General features: G+C 40.3%; 1 protein-coding gene across 1 annotated transcript; it reads right to left on the bottom strand.

Moving 5' to 3' along the window:
* Positions 1 to 660: 660 nt before the first annotated feature.
* LOC123582198 (olfactory receptor 4F3/4F16/4F29-like) lies at positions 661 to 1,672 on the bottom strand. The gene has a single exon (XM_045448454.1). It carries the CDS (start codon positions 1,597 to 1,599, stop codon positions 661 to 663), a length of 939 nt encoding a protein of 312 aa, XP_045304410.1. The 5' UTR covers positions 1,600 to 1,672.
* Positions 1,673 to 17,778: the final 16,106 nt, after the last annotated feature.

The following is a 17,778-nucleotide window of genomic DNA, read 5'->3' as shown; positions in this document are numbered from 1 at the left end:
TTGTGAGACCAACCAGCTCTGTCCAGACAGAAAGGTGGCCTGGCCTAAGGATCCATTCTTTTTCCACTTCTGATGGCGGGCCTATCCTCAAAGGCATCACAATCTCATGTGATTATTTGAGTGTCCAGCTGACTCTTCTTACTCCGGTTCCCTCCTCATTAATGTCCTTACCATCACTTGACTTCTCATAAATTTCCCTTCACTGAATTAATCAATTAGGCTTACATGAGTGTTCAGACCACTTGCTGATCTTTCACAGCAAATTAATCAATTGCTATACTAATCAATGCTAATTGATATACGCATATATTTCTATCTAGTATCAATTTATTTAGTGTCAATCAGCATCCCCTTATGTAACACACTCAGACACTGAAGAGACACAATTTTTAATTCTAGACCACAGTAAATTCATCAAGGTAACGTCTCCCGAGAGACAAGCAATTGTCCTTCTCTGGGAGCTACTGTTTTTCACACCACATGCTTCCTTCAACCAACTGTAGGCAGCAACACAATCTCTCAGTTAAGATTTTTAAAGACCCTTGTTATTTTAATCTGGGACAACTCAGTGGTAGTAAGGTACTTGGAATCTGGTATTCAAACTATAGATATGTAATGTTACTTCAAGTCAGTAAGGAAATTTTGCAATACTTGTGTCATTTAAGAAATCCTTCTGTAAATAATAAACCGACTACACACTTTCCTCATTGCCACTTTCATCTCTTTGTTCCTGAATGTATAGATGACTGAGTTAAAAAAAGGAGTGAGAACTGCATCAAAAACAGCAAGATTTTTGTCTAGGTGTGAGGTGGGGTGAGGCCAGATATAAACGAAGATGCAAGGGCCAAAGAACAGAATCACCACCATGACATGAGTTGACAAAGTGGAGAGGGCCTTAGATGTGCCTGCTGAAGAGTGTTTCCGAACAGTGATCAGGATAGAAATGTACGAGACAATCAACATGAAGAATGATCCCAGAGATATGAACCCACTGTTGGCTATGACCATGAACTCTAGACGGTAGGTGTCTGTGCAGGCAAGTCTGATGAACCGAGGAAAGTCACAATAAAAGCTGTCTAACACATTAGGGCCACAGAATGGCAATGTTATTACAAAAACCAGTTGAATCACAGAGTGGGTCAAGCCAATTACCCAGGCAGCAACTGTAAGCAAAATACACATTTTTCGGTTCATAATAGTCAAATAGTACAGAGGCTTGCATATGGCAACATATCTGTCAAAGGCCATGGCGATGAGCAGCACCATCTCCACGCCACCAATGACGTGGATGAAGAAGATTTGAGCGATGCAGCCACCAAAGGAGATGACTTTACGCTTTCTGAAAAGGTCATAAATCATCTTCGGAGAAATGACACAAGAAACTCCCAGGTCAATGAAGGAGAGGTTGGCCAACAGAAAGTACATGGGGGAGTGTAAGTGAGGGTCAGAAATCACAGTGAGTATTATGAGGGAGTTTCCCATCATGCTTGCCACATAAAACGTAGAGGAGAACACAAAGAGGAGAAGTTGGATCTCCCAGGAATCGGTGAGTCCCAGGAACACAAACTCTGACACCACAGAGTGATTTGCTCTATCCATTGATTTATCCGCTAGAATGTTCCAGACAAAAGAAAATAACAAGAAACTAAAATGAGAATGTTAATAAAGTTCTACATTAATATGATTAATTAATCAAGGATATTCACATTGTGAAAACAAGGTATCCCCTCAATTCCTTCTCAGGGTCATTATTAAACATGCATTTTACTGGGGTCACCAAAAGGAGTTGACTCACTTCCACATACAATATTCCTAACACAATGGCTGCCAAGACTACAGACCTATAAACAAGAAAATGAAGCAAATATGAAAACATAGATGTATATAGCAAGGATCGGGAGGGGCAGGGAAGGTGGTGCGGTGCAACACAAACAGAAAAAGAAAGAAGAGGTAAAGATTGCATTTGCCAGAATTCACTGCTATTGCTTTTTTTTTTAGTATTTTAAGTTTATGCATTTATACTGAGAGAGACAGAGACAGCACCAGAGGGGGAGAGCAGAAAGAGAGGAAGAGAGAGACAGAGAAGGAGGGATGTGGGGGGGGGGGGGGGGAAGGCGGGTAAGACAGGCAGAAAGAGACAGAGAATCCCAAGCAGACTCCATGGTGCCAGCAAACAGCCTGATGCAGGGCTTGAACCCACCAACCATGAGATCAAGACCTAAGCCAAACTCGGATGCTTAACTGACTGAGCCACCCAGGCACCACTCACCAGTAATATTTTAATTATTCATACAATAATTCCTCAGTCATTCAAGTTGTCTTATTTCTTTTTCTTCTAATTTTTTTTAATGTTTATTTAATTTTGAGACAACACGAGAGACAGAGTGCAAGCAGCAGAGGGGCAGACAGAGGGAGACACAGAATCTGAAGCCGGCTCCAGGCTCTGAGCTGTCAGCCCAGAGCCCGATGCAGGGCTCGAACTCACGAACCGTGAGATCATGACCTGAGCCGAAGTTGGACGCTTAACCGACTGAGCCACTCAGGCGACCCTTAAGTTGTCTTATTTCTTACCCTCAACTCATCTCAGGCACATATTATGTCTCTTGTAGTAGGTCTTATACCAGTACCTACAATCACTTTTGCAATTCACACTAAGCCCACAGGGTAGTGACGAGCTAAAGAAACCAGACATAGGATATAGAGGTGACTTGGGTGTATGCCAGGACAAAGGGCAGAATAGATGCTGATGGCACAGAGTACTTGCATGAAACCCAGAAAGTATAAGTACCTAGAAAGATGGTTAGCAGGACTCGCCTGAGATGTGCAAGGAGAATGGGGTGTTATGGGAGTCAGGGAAGTTAAGGAAGCCAATGCCATTTATCTGTCCAGAGTCTTTATAATCTCTGACGTTTGTGAACCTTGGTTATAGCTATTGGAGCCCTAAGCTTTGGGAGTTTGGATGAAGATATGCCCACTAATGTCACAGTTACAACATAACCATTGACTCTCCCCATCCTTCCATCAACCTTAGCACTTTTATTTTTCTTATCTCATCTCTTCCACTTCAATTCTCTCAATTGTCTGAGATCCAATGCCAAGTCTGACGGTTCCCTGCCCCTAATTTTGCATGACTACATGAATCTCTCTACTTGTTACCCATTTTTTTCAGAGACTAAAATGTTGCCATGTAGGAGATATATTCCCTTGCCTGTGTGTCCAACTCTGCATCTCCAGCCCTCTGGTTCCCATAATACTTAGATTTGCTGCTAAAAGGTGATGTGATCTGAAAAAAAAGAGGTAGGTTGCAGAATAAACAGTAAGGACTGGTAAAATAAAGATACATGCACAAAAAGCCTCATACCTGGAACCAAAAGGAAGGAGCAAGAAAAACCTAGCAATAGAAAAAAAATGGGATTCCAAAGCTTTTCCTTTTATTTAAAAAAAATTATTTAACCTTTATTTTTGAAGGAGAGAAACAGAGCGTGAGTGGGGGAGGGGCAGAGAGAAAGGGAGACAGAGTATCTGAAGCAGGCTCCAGGCTCCAAGCTGTCAGCACAGAGCCCGCTATGGGACTCGAACTCATGAGCCAGGAGATCACGACCTGAGCCGAAGTAGGACGCCCCACAGACTGAGCCACCCAGGTGCCCCTTGTCCTTTAATATGTGTATTTATGGGGCGCCTGGGTGGCGCAGTCGGTTAAGCGTCCGACTTCAGCCAGGTCACGATCTCGCGGTCCGTGAGTTCAAGCCCCGCATCAGGCTCTGGGCTGATGGCTCAGAGCCTGGAGCCTGTTTCTGATTCTGTGTCTCCCTCTCTCTCTGCCCCTCCCCCATTCATGCTCTGTCTCTCTCTGTCCCAAAAATAAATAAACGTTGAAAAAAAAATTAAAAAAAAAAATATGTGTATTTATATATGCACACATGTGCATACCTCAGGTGTGCATGATGAGTGAAATCAGTAATAAAAATACCCCAGAGATGTCTGGGTGGCTCAGTTGGTTAAGCATCCACAGCTCAGTTCATGGTCTCACAATTTATGAGTTCGAACTCTGTGCTGGAATCTGTGTCTCCCTTTCTTTATGCCCCTCCCCCGCTCACATCTGCCTGTCACAAAAATAAATGATCATTAAAAATTATTACCCCACAACGCTCATTAGTGACTACCTAGTCGATGCTAATCATTTACAAATGAGAAAACAGTAGTCCAGTGAGGAACAAACAACTAGTTACACAGAATCCAAATTTTCTAGTCTACATACGGCTTCTGACTCCATATGCTAGAAAAATCATAGAGAAGAGGTATGCCAAACCTAGAACTACTTAGTCCAAAACAGTCCCATATGGTTATAAAGTGAAATTAAAAATCTATTTCCTTGGTTACACTAGCCACATTTCAAGTGCTCAATAGCATCCTGTAGCTAGTGGTTATGTATAGGGTATTACAATAAAGAGCATTTCCAAACCCTATCCATCCCTTAAAGGTAAATCAAAATTCCATTTCTGTATGAAAATTTTCCTAGTAATTATACTTTACATAAACGTCCTCTCTCTCTTATTCCTAGAAGTCAGGAAACTTCAATTTTAATTCAAAAATAATAATTCACCACATTAAAAATAAACCACAATATACAGCATCTTAGAAGAATTCCAGATGCCTACTTTTGGCCAAGAAGGACACACGAGAGTCTGTGAAATTCAGAGACATCTTGACAAAGGAGAAAGTGTTGTCAGTTTTGAAAAACCAGTAGAAGTTTAATAAGCTAAGAGGGGAAAGGAAAGCCTTTTGAGAGGAGATGATAACTGCTCTCTTACTAGAGCAAATCCTTTGCTACTAATCATAATTCCTCAATGGTTTCAATTTTTTTAACATTTTCTTTCTTTTTGAGACAGAGAGCACCAGCAAGGGAGGGACAGAGGATCCAAAGTGGGCTCAGAGCCAGCAGCACAGAGCCCAATGTGGGGCTCCACTCACAAAATGTGAGACCATGACCCAAGCCGAAATGAGACTCTCAACCCACTGAGCTACCCAGGGTGCCCCCTCAATGGTTTCAATTACAGATTTTCTCTCCTCAAATATATTATAACTTTGAAGAGGAAAAGGACGATTTCTTCTGGTTCTTGTGTTTCCTAAAATACAAAATAAGTAGCAAGGATATCCTGATTATTTAGTTAATAACACTTCTCTGAAGTACAACCATTTTCTCAAGTCCATCATTTTTCAGTTTCTGTTTTTCTCATCTACCATGTTTTTCCATGAGGTCCAGCATGCATAAAGGAACTCTTCACATTCAAAACTAAGCATTAACATAGTTCCCAATCACTCCCAAAAGGATGCCTGGTATTCTTGCTATAAATTTCTACTTGGGAATAGGCAAGCCTCATCTCAACTCTTATAATGGTTCATGGTTTAACTTTATGAAGTTTTAGAAAAACAAGCAGCAGCACGTAAAAGGAAAAGGAAGACTGGGCGTGAGGTGGCAGGTTCCAGTAACAGCCAAGATATCAGGAAATTTACAGTTTCTATTTTCCAGGCTTCACGATATAATTAGTAGTCATCTTCCATGCCATTGTTAAAGTCAGAAAAAAAATAATGATTTTTTTCACCATATTTTAAAAGTTTCTAAAATATTTAACGATGCAATCTTAGAGCTGGAAAAGTATACATTATTTTCATGGCGCATATTTACTAAGGACTTTCACACATTTGATGGCTGTAATTATCTGTAGGGGTGGATATATCTGATAGAATTATTTTCATTTATAAATGAAAAATCTCAAATTCAAAAAAGTAACTTACCTAAAAACATAGTTACTTAGTTTGAAATCAAATACCAGGTCTTCTGATTCCAAATCCAGTGCTGTCTTGACTATATCAAGAAAATATGGATGTTTGCTCATGGTCTAAAACAATGATACCTCCTATAAATTTTAACCAAGCATACAAAAAAAAGTACACCTTAAACTGGCACAGTATTATAGGTCATTATATTTCAATAAATGTGGAAAGAATTCCATTTTATTCAGAAAAATATTCTATCCCACCCACATACATTTAATACATACATAAATTAACTTACCCAAGGTTTTATAGCTACAGGGACAAGATTTAAACCTACGTATTAGTGTACAAGTTAAAGGGAAGGGAGAAAGGTGGTTGCTGACCAGAATGGGGGGAAAAAACCAAAATCCACCAAAGTTTTGGAGGTAGTCAAAGATTCACCAAAGTCTGACCCATTTATTCGTAAAAAGTCATGGTGATTGACAGACAAGAAACATCCAAGCTAGAGACAGAAACGTAGAAGCCATTCAAACTTTGAAGTCATGAGAAAGAAATATTTGCTTAAAGGATAACATATGAACAGATAAAAAAAAGCTAATGGAGGAAACATGCATGGCCAAAAAAGAACAAATACATAGTATTTGTCATCATCATTATTATATTACTAGTACTACTATTTTTACATATTATCTGCCTTTTATTTTTATCATTTTTTTAATGTGTATTTATTTTTGACAGAGAGAGAGAGAGAGAGAGAGAGAGAGAGAGAGAGAGAGCATGAGCGTGGGAGGGGCATAGAGAGGAGGAGACACAGAATCCAAAGCAGGCTCCAGGCTCCGAGCTGTCAGCACAGGCTCTCCTATTATCTGCCTTTTAAAAGCCCTGCTTCTATATACAAAAATCAGGGAGAAAGGAAAGTCAAAGAATTAAGGAACGGCTCACTTTCATACGCTAACCAGTGATCAAAATGAGAAGACTAAGTAAAAGCCATAGATTTAGGGCTGAGCTACCACTAGTGCCATTCAAGAGAGCAGAGAAAATCAAAACAGAGAAAATCATGATTTTAGGGAGATAACCAATGGTGCCAAAGTGGAGAAAGTAAAATCAGGAACTGACAAATAATGTCAATCATCTAGGGGAAGAGGTTTGGGAAGGGGGGAATGGGGAGATAAGGCAAAATGCTACGTGCAGAAAATGTGTAGAGTGACAGAAATCTACAGTAATGAGATAAAGAGGTTCCAAACAACTCTGAGGATCTGGATGAGGCTGGCTATCACAAACTTAGACAAAAGCCAGAGGAAATCTTTTTGTGACACCATTCAAAATGTTCACGAACTGATACCCAGAATTTTAGAGCAGCGTATTTATTTGGCACAATAAGGAGAATGGGGTATCAAAACAGTTAGAGATCCTTTGTTCATTATTTTTGCTTCCTAAATTATACATATGAGCGAGATCATGTGGCACTTGTCTTCCTCTTATTTTGCATTATACTCTCTCAATCCATCCATGTTGTTGCAAATGGCAAGGTTTCATTCTTTTTATGGCTGAATAATATTCCATTGTGTATGTATTTACCACATCTTCTTTATCCATTCAGATATAGATAGACACTTTGTTTCCATAACTTGGCTATTGTAAATAATGCTGCAATAAACACAGGAGTGCATATATCCTTTTGACTGTTAACAATAGAGAACAAACTGGCAGTTACCAGAGAGGAGGTGGTGAGGGGATGGGTGCATAGGTGAAGGGGATTAAGCATACATTTATCATGATGAGCACTGAGCAATGGACAGAACTGCTGAAACATGATATTGCACACCTGAACTGGAATTAAAATTACAAACTTGACAACAAACTAAATGCATTCCCTTGAAAAAAAGAGACAGAGAAAGAAAGAAAGAGACCCTTGGAGGCCTGAGGTCACATTGAAATTGTTTGACCAAATCACATACTGGGCAATGCAGCAAGCGGAGCCACAGATGAGCTGACAACTGGAGAAAACACAATACACATCAGAGATCGTGAAGGCAGGTACAGTAATTGTAAGCCAGTGGTAACGCTATACTTTACTCTTTCTCCCATATCTTCGTTCTCAACTCTGGATTCCCATTAAAAAGCAACTTCAGTACAACATTATGACTACAGTTAACACTGCTCTATGATCTACAAGAAAATTGAGAGTTCTCATCAAAAGGAAATATTTTTCTCTTTTCCTTTTATTTAATCTATGAAACGATGGATATTAACTAAACCTATTGTGTTTGTCATTTCACTATATAAACCAACCCATCATATTCTACACCTTAAATTGATATAGTGATGTATATCAATTATTTCTCAATAAAGCTGGAAAAATCTATTTCACTTTCTTTCCCATACTGTTCTCTATACAGATGCCCCAACTCTTCCCTCCTGTACAACTCCTGCTTCTGCTCATTTTCGTATACCCTTCCTCTCTGGAAGCATAGAACCTGTGAAGGAGAATCTTCTTATAGAGTATGGTCCACCAACCCCTCCGCCCCTCTTCACCACCACCACCTACCTAATCTGTCAAAAGACCTCAGAAGGTCAGGCTCAGGGAATCAGAGGAGTTCCACACACTGAATTTCCTCCCATGCATAAGCATTGCCCATATCCTTCCACTCACCCTCCCTAGGACAAGAAGCTAAACAAAACTCTGCTATTTGGAGAAAGGCTCCTAATTTAGCTATAGCACAAGGTGGTGACCAAATGATGCATTAGAGTTCTGGGATTTTCAGCCTGAAGTCATCAGTCCAAGGGAACGGTCTCATAGGATTTTCAGGGAGGAAGGAAAGAGGTGTAGGATTTTCTTATACAAAATGAAGAGCTACTGGTTTATTTATTACATCCTTTTTAGCTTTTTTATTATATAACCCAGGGAAATCTCTAATGAAAGGAAAAATGTATTTTATGTTTTTTAAATGGGAAAAAACTCCAAAACTTTCAGGAAAACAGTTGTAGAACTTAGAAATCTTAACATTTTGTCCACAAAGTCTCTGTGTGTGTTCAAAGGTCCAAACAACAATTGAGAGCACCAAGCATGAATAAATATGAAAGACTCAGAATAATGGAGAAGGATGTGAACACTTGGGGTACAAACAGATTAGGACAGAAGGCAGAGAGTTGGAGATAGAGAGGTGTGGACACAAATACTTTCCTTCCCCGAGAAACAATAGGAAACCAACCCAAAGACTGGTCAGAGTGCAGCAAATTGGAAAAATAGAAAAATTCCAATTCCAAATAGAATTGGAATGTAAGATTATTACATTCAAACTAAGACCCTGAATATAATTTTCTTGGATTTGAAATATTAAATACGAAAAACATGAAAATAAAATACATTTTCAATAATAGCACATAAATTAATCATCACAGATACCTTCTTCTACTCTGGTAAATCAAATATAAGCCGAACTAGTAGAAAACAAAAAATAGAATGAATTGACAGTTCGTAAAGGAGGAAAATTAAAAGGCCAATAAACATAGAAAAGTACAAAATTTGGAGGCAAAAAGTTGGTGTTTGTCCTTTCTACACTACATGATGCCCAAGGCCATCCAAGGAGTATCTAGGAGAATGTATTTATCTCACTATTCAGTATTAATTAAAGGATATAGACATAGTGAAGTTCCCTTTGTTCCTCACAGATTTTTGCCCAGTAGACATACACACACTTTCCGTCCAGTCAAACAGACAACCCCAGATATTTATGGCCTGTTGAACATTAACCAGTGTTACATCTGTAATTCAGCAATCCTACTAGAATTTCTATGCAAAAGTACCTACAGATACCCTAAATTTTTTCACAGTTTAACGGAGATATTGGTATATGATACTGTGTAAGTTTAATAAGTATACAGCATGATTCAATACACATAAGTGATAAAATAATTACCACAATAAGGTTCATTAACATCTCCATCACCTCACTATCATTACTTTGTGTGTGGTGATAACATTTAAGATTTACACTCAGGGTACCTGGTGGCTCAGTCAGTTAAGCCACCGACTCTCGACTTTGGCTCGGGTCATGATCTCAAGCTTGTGAGATCAAGCCATGTTGGGCTCTACACTGACAGTGCAGAGTCGGCTTGGGATTCTTTCTCTCCCATTCTCTCTGCTCCTCCGTCATGTGCATGCACACATGTGCTCTCTCAAATCAGTGAACACTATAAAAAAGATTTACACTCAAAACTACTGTGTTATACACAGAAAATTGTTATCTATTGTTACTATGCTATACATTAAATCCTCAGAACTTATCCTTCTTATAGCTGCAAGTTTGTACCCTTTGGACAACATCATCCCATTTCCCCTACCCCTTGGTCCTTGGCAATCACCATTCTACTCTCTGTGTCTAGGAGTCTGACTTTTCAAAACTCTACGTAACAAAGAATGGATAGTATTGGTCTTTCTCTGCCTGACTTACTCCACTTAGCATAATGCCTCAAGGTCTACCTATACTCTTACAAAATCAGGATTTCCCTTTTTGATGGCTGAGAAATATTCCTCTGTGTGTGTGTGTGTGTGTGTGTACACGCGCATGTGTGTACCAAAGCTTCTTTATCCATATGTCTACCAAAGGACACTAAGGTTGCTTCCATGCCTTGGCTATTGTAAATAATGCTGCAATGAACACAGGTGTGCAGATAGCTCCTTGACATAGTAATTTCATTTCCTTCAAGTATATGGCTACAAGTGAAATTGTTGCCTGATATGGTAGTTCTATTTTTAATTCTTAGAGGAACCTCCAGACTGTTTTCCATAGTGGCTGCACAAATTCACATCCACCAACAGTGCAAGCAAGTTCCATTTTCTCCACATCCTTGCCAATACTTGTTATCTCTTATTTTTTTTTTTTAATTTTTTTTTTCAACGTTTATTTTTGGGACAGAGAGAGACAGAGCATGAACGGGGGAGGGTCAGAGAGAGGGAGACACAGAATCGGAAACAGGCTCCAGGCTCTGAGCCATCAGCCCAGAGCCCGACGCAGGGCTCGAACTCACGGACCGCGAGATCGTGACCTGGCTGAAGTCGGACGCTTAACCGACTGCGCCACCCAGGCGCCCCTCTTATTTTTTTTTTAATAACCGTTCTAATAGGTATGAGATACTACCTGATTTGCATTTCCCTGATGATTAGTGATACTGAGCAACTTTTCATGTGTCTATTACCATTTGTATGTCTTTGGGGAAATGTCTATTCATTCCTTTGCCCATTTTTTGATTGGATTATTTGTTTTGCTAGGAGTTCTGTGTATATTTTGGGTAGTAACCCTTTGTAATTTGTTGCAAACATTTTCTCCAATTCTATAAGCTTTTCCTCTCTTATGTAGAAGGTTCTTAGTTTAATGTAGTCCCACTTCTTCATTTTTGCTTTGGTTACTGTCATTTAGTGTTCTATCCAAAAAATGGTTGCCAAGACCAATGTTGAGAGGTTTCCCTATGCTTTCTTCTAGTAGTAGTTTTACAGTTTAGGGTCGTATACTTAAGTTTTTAATCCATTTTGAGTTCATTTCTCTACTTGTGTAAGAGAGGGGTCCAACTTCATTCTCTTGCATGTGACTATCCAGTTTCCCCAACACCATCTGTTGAAGAGACTATCATCTCTCCATTAAGTATTCTTGTCAAATATTAGTTGACTGTATATGCAAGGGTTTATTATGGGCCTTTGATTCTATTTCATTGATGTACGTGTCTGTTTTTATGCCAGCACCATACTACTTTGATTAGTATAGCTTTGAAATAAAGTTTGAAATTAGCAAGTGTGAGATCTCCAAATTTGTCCTTCTTTCTCAGGATTTCTTTGGCTATTTAGGATCTTTTGCTATATGAATTTTAAGATGGTTTTTTCTATGCTGGTAAAAACAAAATGCCATTATAATTTTGATAAGCATTGCATTGAAAATATAGAAGTATAGAATTAATCATTATAGAATTATAATGATAAGCTTTAAACACTTTAAAATATTCTTTCAGGGGCGCCTGGGTGGCGCAGTCGGTTAAGCGTCCAGTTTCAGCCAGGTCACGATCTCGCGGTCCAGGAGTTTGAGCCCCGCGTCGGGCTCTGGGCTGATGGCTCAGAGCCTGGAGCCTGTTTCCGATTCTGTGTCTCCCTCTCTCTCTGCCCCTCCCCCGTTCATGCTCTGTCTCTCTCTGTCCCAAAAATAAATAAATGTTGAAAAAAAAAATTTTAAATATTCTTTCAATCCATGAACACAAGATATCTTTCGATTTTTTTGTGTGTCTTCCTCAATGTCTATAATCAATTGCTTTGAATGTTCAGTGTATATATCTTTTACTTCTTTGTTTAAACCTATGTTTAAGTATCTTATTCTTTTGATGCTATTGTGAATTAGATTATTTCCTTTATTTCTTTTTCAGATTGTTCGTTCTCAGTGTAAGAAATGAAATGATTTCTGTACATTGGTTTTGTATCCTACAACATCCCTAAACAAATGCATTTATTAGTTCTAAGTTTCTGGTAGAGTCTTTGGGATTTTCTGTATTTAAAAAACTCTTATCATCTGCACACATAGACAATACTTTTCCATTCTGATTTGGATGTCTCTTACTTCTTTTTCTTATCTATTTACCATGGCTAGGACTTCTAGCACTGTGTCGCAAAGCAGCAGCTAGAGTGGGTACCTCCGTCTTGTTCCTAATCTGACAGGAAAAGGTTTCAAACTTGCACCATGGAGTATGATGTTTGCTATGGTTTTATCATAAATGGCCTTTATTATGCTTCAGTACATTCCTTGTATACCCAATTTGGTGAGAGCTGTTAATCAGGAGAGGATGTGGAAGACTAACTTATTTTTCTGTATCTATTGAGATGATCGTATGATTTTTATCTCAATCTATTAGTGTGGTATAGCACATTTATTGATTTGCATATGGGCATCAGATTATCACCCTGTATACTTCAAAGTGACATATCTATCAATAATAGCTTAATAAAGCTATAAAACATACTCTATTTTTTTTTATTTTAAGATGCTGTCTTTACTGATGGTCGTTAAAAAGAAGCTAGACCTATCAATGTAATCATTTCATCAGGAAACCAGATTAGCCACAGAGAATGGCATATTTAAGTGATAATTCAACATGTTCTTAGAATTTGGTTTCACTAAAGCTATAAAACTACTTAAATACTTCTGTGATAAGTACATCAGTCACCAATAAGGTTCATAGATTTTTCCTGCTACTCACAAAACTTCAGCCTCTAAATTCACCATTCTCTTTGTAGCCCTAAACCCTGTAAGTAAAGTGAAGTCGAACACCAAAGTTCTTTTTTTTCAGAATATGCCATCTGTCACTCAGTAACTTCCAACACAGGGTACTACAGCAAACCAGCTTAGCACTGAATCACAGGTACATCAAAAACTGAGAGCTAGAAACCTTTCTTCAGGGCTTCAGTGACAGCTCCCATCTCTGCAGCTAATCTCTAATTCGGGATAGAAACAGTCTGTTTTGTTGGGTTTTTTTCCCCTGTAAATTTGCTGGAAGCATCGATGGGACACAGAAAAGGAAATTCATGAAATTACTGGGTAAGGATCAAGGGTCATATGATGCTGCGAAAAGCTGTATTTTTTCCACTCGGGAACTTTTAGATGACTATGTACCTAAAAGCAGTTTTAGAATCTGAGAAAAGAAAATAGGAACAGTAATTTCTAAGGAACAATACAAAATCACAAGCAATGACCACCCTGAACCATAAGGGACAACACAAAATAAAAATCACAGGAGTGTTGAAAATGAACAAGCTGTACCCCTTAGCTTAAGTTAACAAGCATTTGCTGAGTCATGTCTCAATGAAAACTCCAACTTGTTCAGGGAGGCACTACTATAGACATTTTGAACAAAACCTTGCCTGTGCCTCTAATTAGAGGCTAACTAGTCTCAATTTGTATCTTGTTGGTGTGCTGAAATAAAAAAACATAATCAAGAGACAGAAGACAGTGATGAATGGAGACATATTATTAAATCCAATCCGACAACAGACTAGAAAAATGAAAGATAGTAGTTCAAACAAAATGGGAAGAAAAGGAGTTAAGTGCGTCAAGCCAAAAGTCTATGATCCATGCCAAGTGGGAAAGCAATCTCTGAATTTTGTTGACGGGTTGGCAGCATCCGGGTACGCGGGTGAGGTGAGCCCTAAGCAGCTGGGCTCGCTGTTTGTGCTCCACTGCAGATGAGGCGTCCCAGTCTAGGACACACAGGTGTCTGCAGGGCCGGTCGGCCAGAATAGACAAGTGAAAATAGAATTTTCAAAACACTAAAATCACGACATTCCTACAAAGTCATTAATTAACAAGCAAACTAACATGTGTTAAAATCAATTCAATGGGGGCACCGGGGTGTCTAGGTCAGATAAGCACCTGACTTAGGCTCAGGTCAGTATCTCCCAGGTCATGAGTTCCAGCCCCGCATCAGGCCCTGTGCTCACAGCTTGGAGGGAGCCTGGAGCCTGCTTCAGATTCTGTGTCTCCCCCTCTCTCTGCCCCTCCCCTGCTCATACTCTGTCTCTCTCAAAAATAAATATTAAAAAAAAAATTTTAAGAGCATAATCAAAGCCAAAGGCCCACATTCCTATAGAACCACATAATCCCAGAGGATCCCCTAGCCAATGCCCAGTATTCCATGGAAAGGGCACCCAGTCATTTCTTTGCCCATTTCCAAGCCATTCTCAATTTTTCCCTATTAGTCAGTATTTACCTGTTTCCCAGAGCAACAACTATTTGAGGTTAAAAAGGGACAAAGAAAGAAAACAAAACATACACACCAAAACAAAAACAAACACACACAAAAAAAACAGTCTTCCCTGCAGTGCAATCAAATGATAGTCAAAGGAGAGGAAAAATTCTCCTTTGGTTATTCACTGCCCCAATCTACCTGGCTCCCTGCAAAGAAACTAGTCTGCAAGAACATTTGGAGTGCTGTCCCAAGGCGATGTGCTTTGAGTAAGTTTTTCATGAAATAAACTCAGTCCTGAGGCTGACCCAGTATGATTCAAGTTTCTCTGTTTGACTGTGATATAATGGAGGTAAACAGAACATTGCCACTGTGTTTTCAGTGCCTTCACCTCCAACACTCTTTCTGCACCAACAGAAGTTGAGTGTGAAATAAGGGGAGGAGGTGCTCTAGGAAGAGCTATCTCTATAATTTGTCAAGTCACAACTTCTTGAGGTGGCATTATTTTGCTCCAGACATGTATATAATTATTCAAAAACAATGTATATACATAAAGTTGCCAATTTTCAAGACAAAACAGTCATAAAGAAAGTGCATGCGCAGAGACTACAAGAACCCTAATCAGAAAAACCGCAGCACAAAGTATAAAAATATGGGCAACGTATGTTTTTTTTGTTTTTTTTTTTTTTTTTAATTTTTTTTTCAACGTTTATTTATTTTTGGGACAGAGAGAGACAGAGCATGAACGGGGGAGGGGCAGAGAGAGAGGCAGACACAGAATCGGAAACAGGCTCCAGGCTCCGAGCCATCAGCCCAGAGCCTGACGCGGGGCTCAAACTCACGGGCCGCGAGATCGTGACCTGGCTGAAGTCGGACGCTTAACCGACTGCGCCACCCAGGCGCCCCTGGGCAACGTATGTTTATATTCTCCTTCCTTTCCCTTGTTCTTTCTCTTGCTAGAAGAAATAACTGAATTCCCTGCCTTTGGAGCTCTTGGTGTAGCTATAGGAATAATTGTTTACAATCACAATTTTCTCCCCTTTTCCTTTCCCACTTGACCAGAAATTTACAGGTCATGAATATCTTAGTTGGGGGTTACTTCTTCCCATTCGTAACTATAGAAAATTAAAAACCAGTAGAGATATTGCCAGCAGGTAAGGCTCATACCGATAAAACACAGAAATAAGCTAAAAACAAGATACTAAAGAGAAGCCTGATGGATAATGAAGATGTGATATAGATATGATATATACAGACAGATATGGATATATGCATAGATATTATACACAATGATATATACATGCTGTGTTTATGTATATATCACAATGGAATATTACAGACCAAAAAGAATAAAATCTTGACATTTGCAAAATCTACACGGAACTAGAATATATTATGCTAAGTCAAGTAAGCCAGAAAAAGACAAATGTAATATGATTTCACTCACATGTGGAGTTTAAGAAACACAACAGAGGAGAGGAGGGAAGATGGTGGCGTAGGAGGACGCTGGGCTCACCGCGCGTCCTGCTGATCAATTAGATTCCACCTACACCTGCCTAAATAACCTAGAAAACCACCAGAAGACTAGCAGAACAGAGTCTCCGGAGCCAAGCGCAGACGAGAGGCCCACGGAAGAGGGTACGAAGGGCGGAGAGGCGGTGCGCGCTCCACGGACTGGCGGGAGGGAGCTGGGGCGGAGGGGCGGCTCGCCAGCCAAGCAGAGCCCCCGAGTCTGGCAGGCAAAAGCGGAGGGGCCTGACGGACTGTGTTCCGACAGCAAGCGCGACTTAGCGTCTGGGAGGTCATAAGTTAACAGCTCTGCTCGGAAAGCGGGAAGGCTGGAGGACAAAGGGAGGGAGAGCTGCTGAGCCCCCAGATGACAGAGCTCAGTTTGGTGGGCAACAAAGGCGCTCGCCAGTGCCATCTCCCCCGCCCATCCCCCAGCCAAAATCCCAAAGAGAACCAGTTCCTGCCAGGGAACTTCCTCACTCCACGCAAACACCCAACTCTGTGCTTCTGCGGAGGAGCCAAACCTCCGGCAGCGGATCTGACTCCCTCCCGCTGCCACAGGGCCCCTCCTGAAGTGGATCACCTAAGGAGAAGCGACCTAAGCCTGCCCCTCCTGCCCCTGTGCACCTTGCCTACCCACCCCAGCTAATACGCCAGATCCCCAGCATCACAAGCCTGGCAGTGTGCAAGTAGCCCAGACGGGCCAGGCCACCCCTACAGTGAATCCCGCCCCTAGGAGAGGGGAAGAGAAGGCACACACCAGTCTGACTGTGGCCCCAGCGGTGGGCCGGGGGCAGACATCAGGTCTGACTGCGACTCCGCCCACCAACTCCAGTTATACACCACAGCACAGGGGAAGTGCCCTGCAGGTCCTCACCACGCCAGGGACTATCCAAAATGACCAAGTGGAAGAATTCCCCTCAGAAGAATCTCCAGGAAATAACAACAGCTAATGAGCTGATCAAAAAGGATTTAAATAATATAACAGAAAGTGAATTTAGAATAATACTCATAAAATTAATCGCTGGGCTTGAAAACAGTATAGAGGACAGCAGAGAGTCTCTGGCTACAGAGATCAAGGGACTAAGGAACAGTCACGAGGAGCTGAAAAACGCTTTAAACGAAATGCAAAACAAAATGGAAACCACGACGGCTCGGATTGAAGAGGCAGAGGAGAGAATAGGTGAACTAGATGATAAAGTTATGGAAAAAGAGGAAGCTGAGAAAAAGAGAGATAAAAAAATCCAGGAGTATGAGGGGAAAATTAGAGGACTAAGTGATACACTAAAAAGAAATAATATACGCATAATTGGTATCCCAGAGGAGGAAGAGAGAGGGAAAGGTGCTAAAGGGGTACTTGAAGAAATAATAGCTGAGAACTTCCCTCAACTGGGGAAGGAAAAAGACACATCTCCAAAGTCAAGGGAATTAAAAGCAAAAATGAACTATTGGGACCTCATGAAGATAAAAAGCTTCTGCACAGCAAAGGAAACAACCAACAAAACTAAAAGGCAACCAACGGAATGGGAAAAGATATTTGCAAATGACATATCGGGCAAAGGGCTAGTATCAAAAATCTATCAAGAGCTCACCTAACTCCACACTCGAAAAACAAATAATCCAGTGAAGAAATGAGCAGGAAACATGAATAGACACTTCTCTAAAGAAGACATCCAGATGGCCAACAGGCACATGAAAAGATGCTCAACGCACTCCTCATCAGGGAAATACAAATCAAAACCATACTCAGATACCAACTCACGCCAGAGTTGC

Source organism: Leopardus geoffroyi, chromosome B3 (genome assembly GCF_018350155.1).
Source record: "Leopardus geoffroyi isolate Oge1 chromosome B3, O.geoffroyi_Oge1_pat1.0, whole genome shotgun sequence".
In the NCBI taxonomy this organism is placed as follows: domain Eukaryota; kingdom Metazoa; phylum Chordata; class Mammalia; order Carnivora; family Felidae; genus Leopardus; species Leopardus geoffroyi.
This window is presented reverse-complemented; position numbering and strand designations above follow the sequence as displayed.

Bases quoted from the DNA above. Each gene is read 5' to 3' on its own strand.
- LOC123582198 (XM_045448454.1), bottom strand. From the start codon at position 1,599: ATGGATAGAGCAAATCACTCTGTGGTGTCAGAGTTTGTGTTCCTGGGA.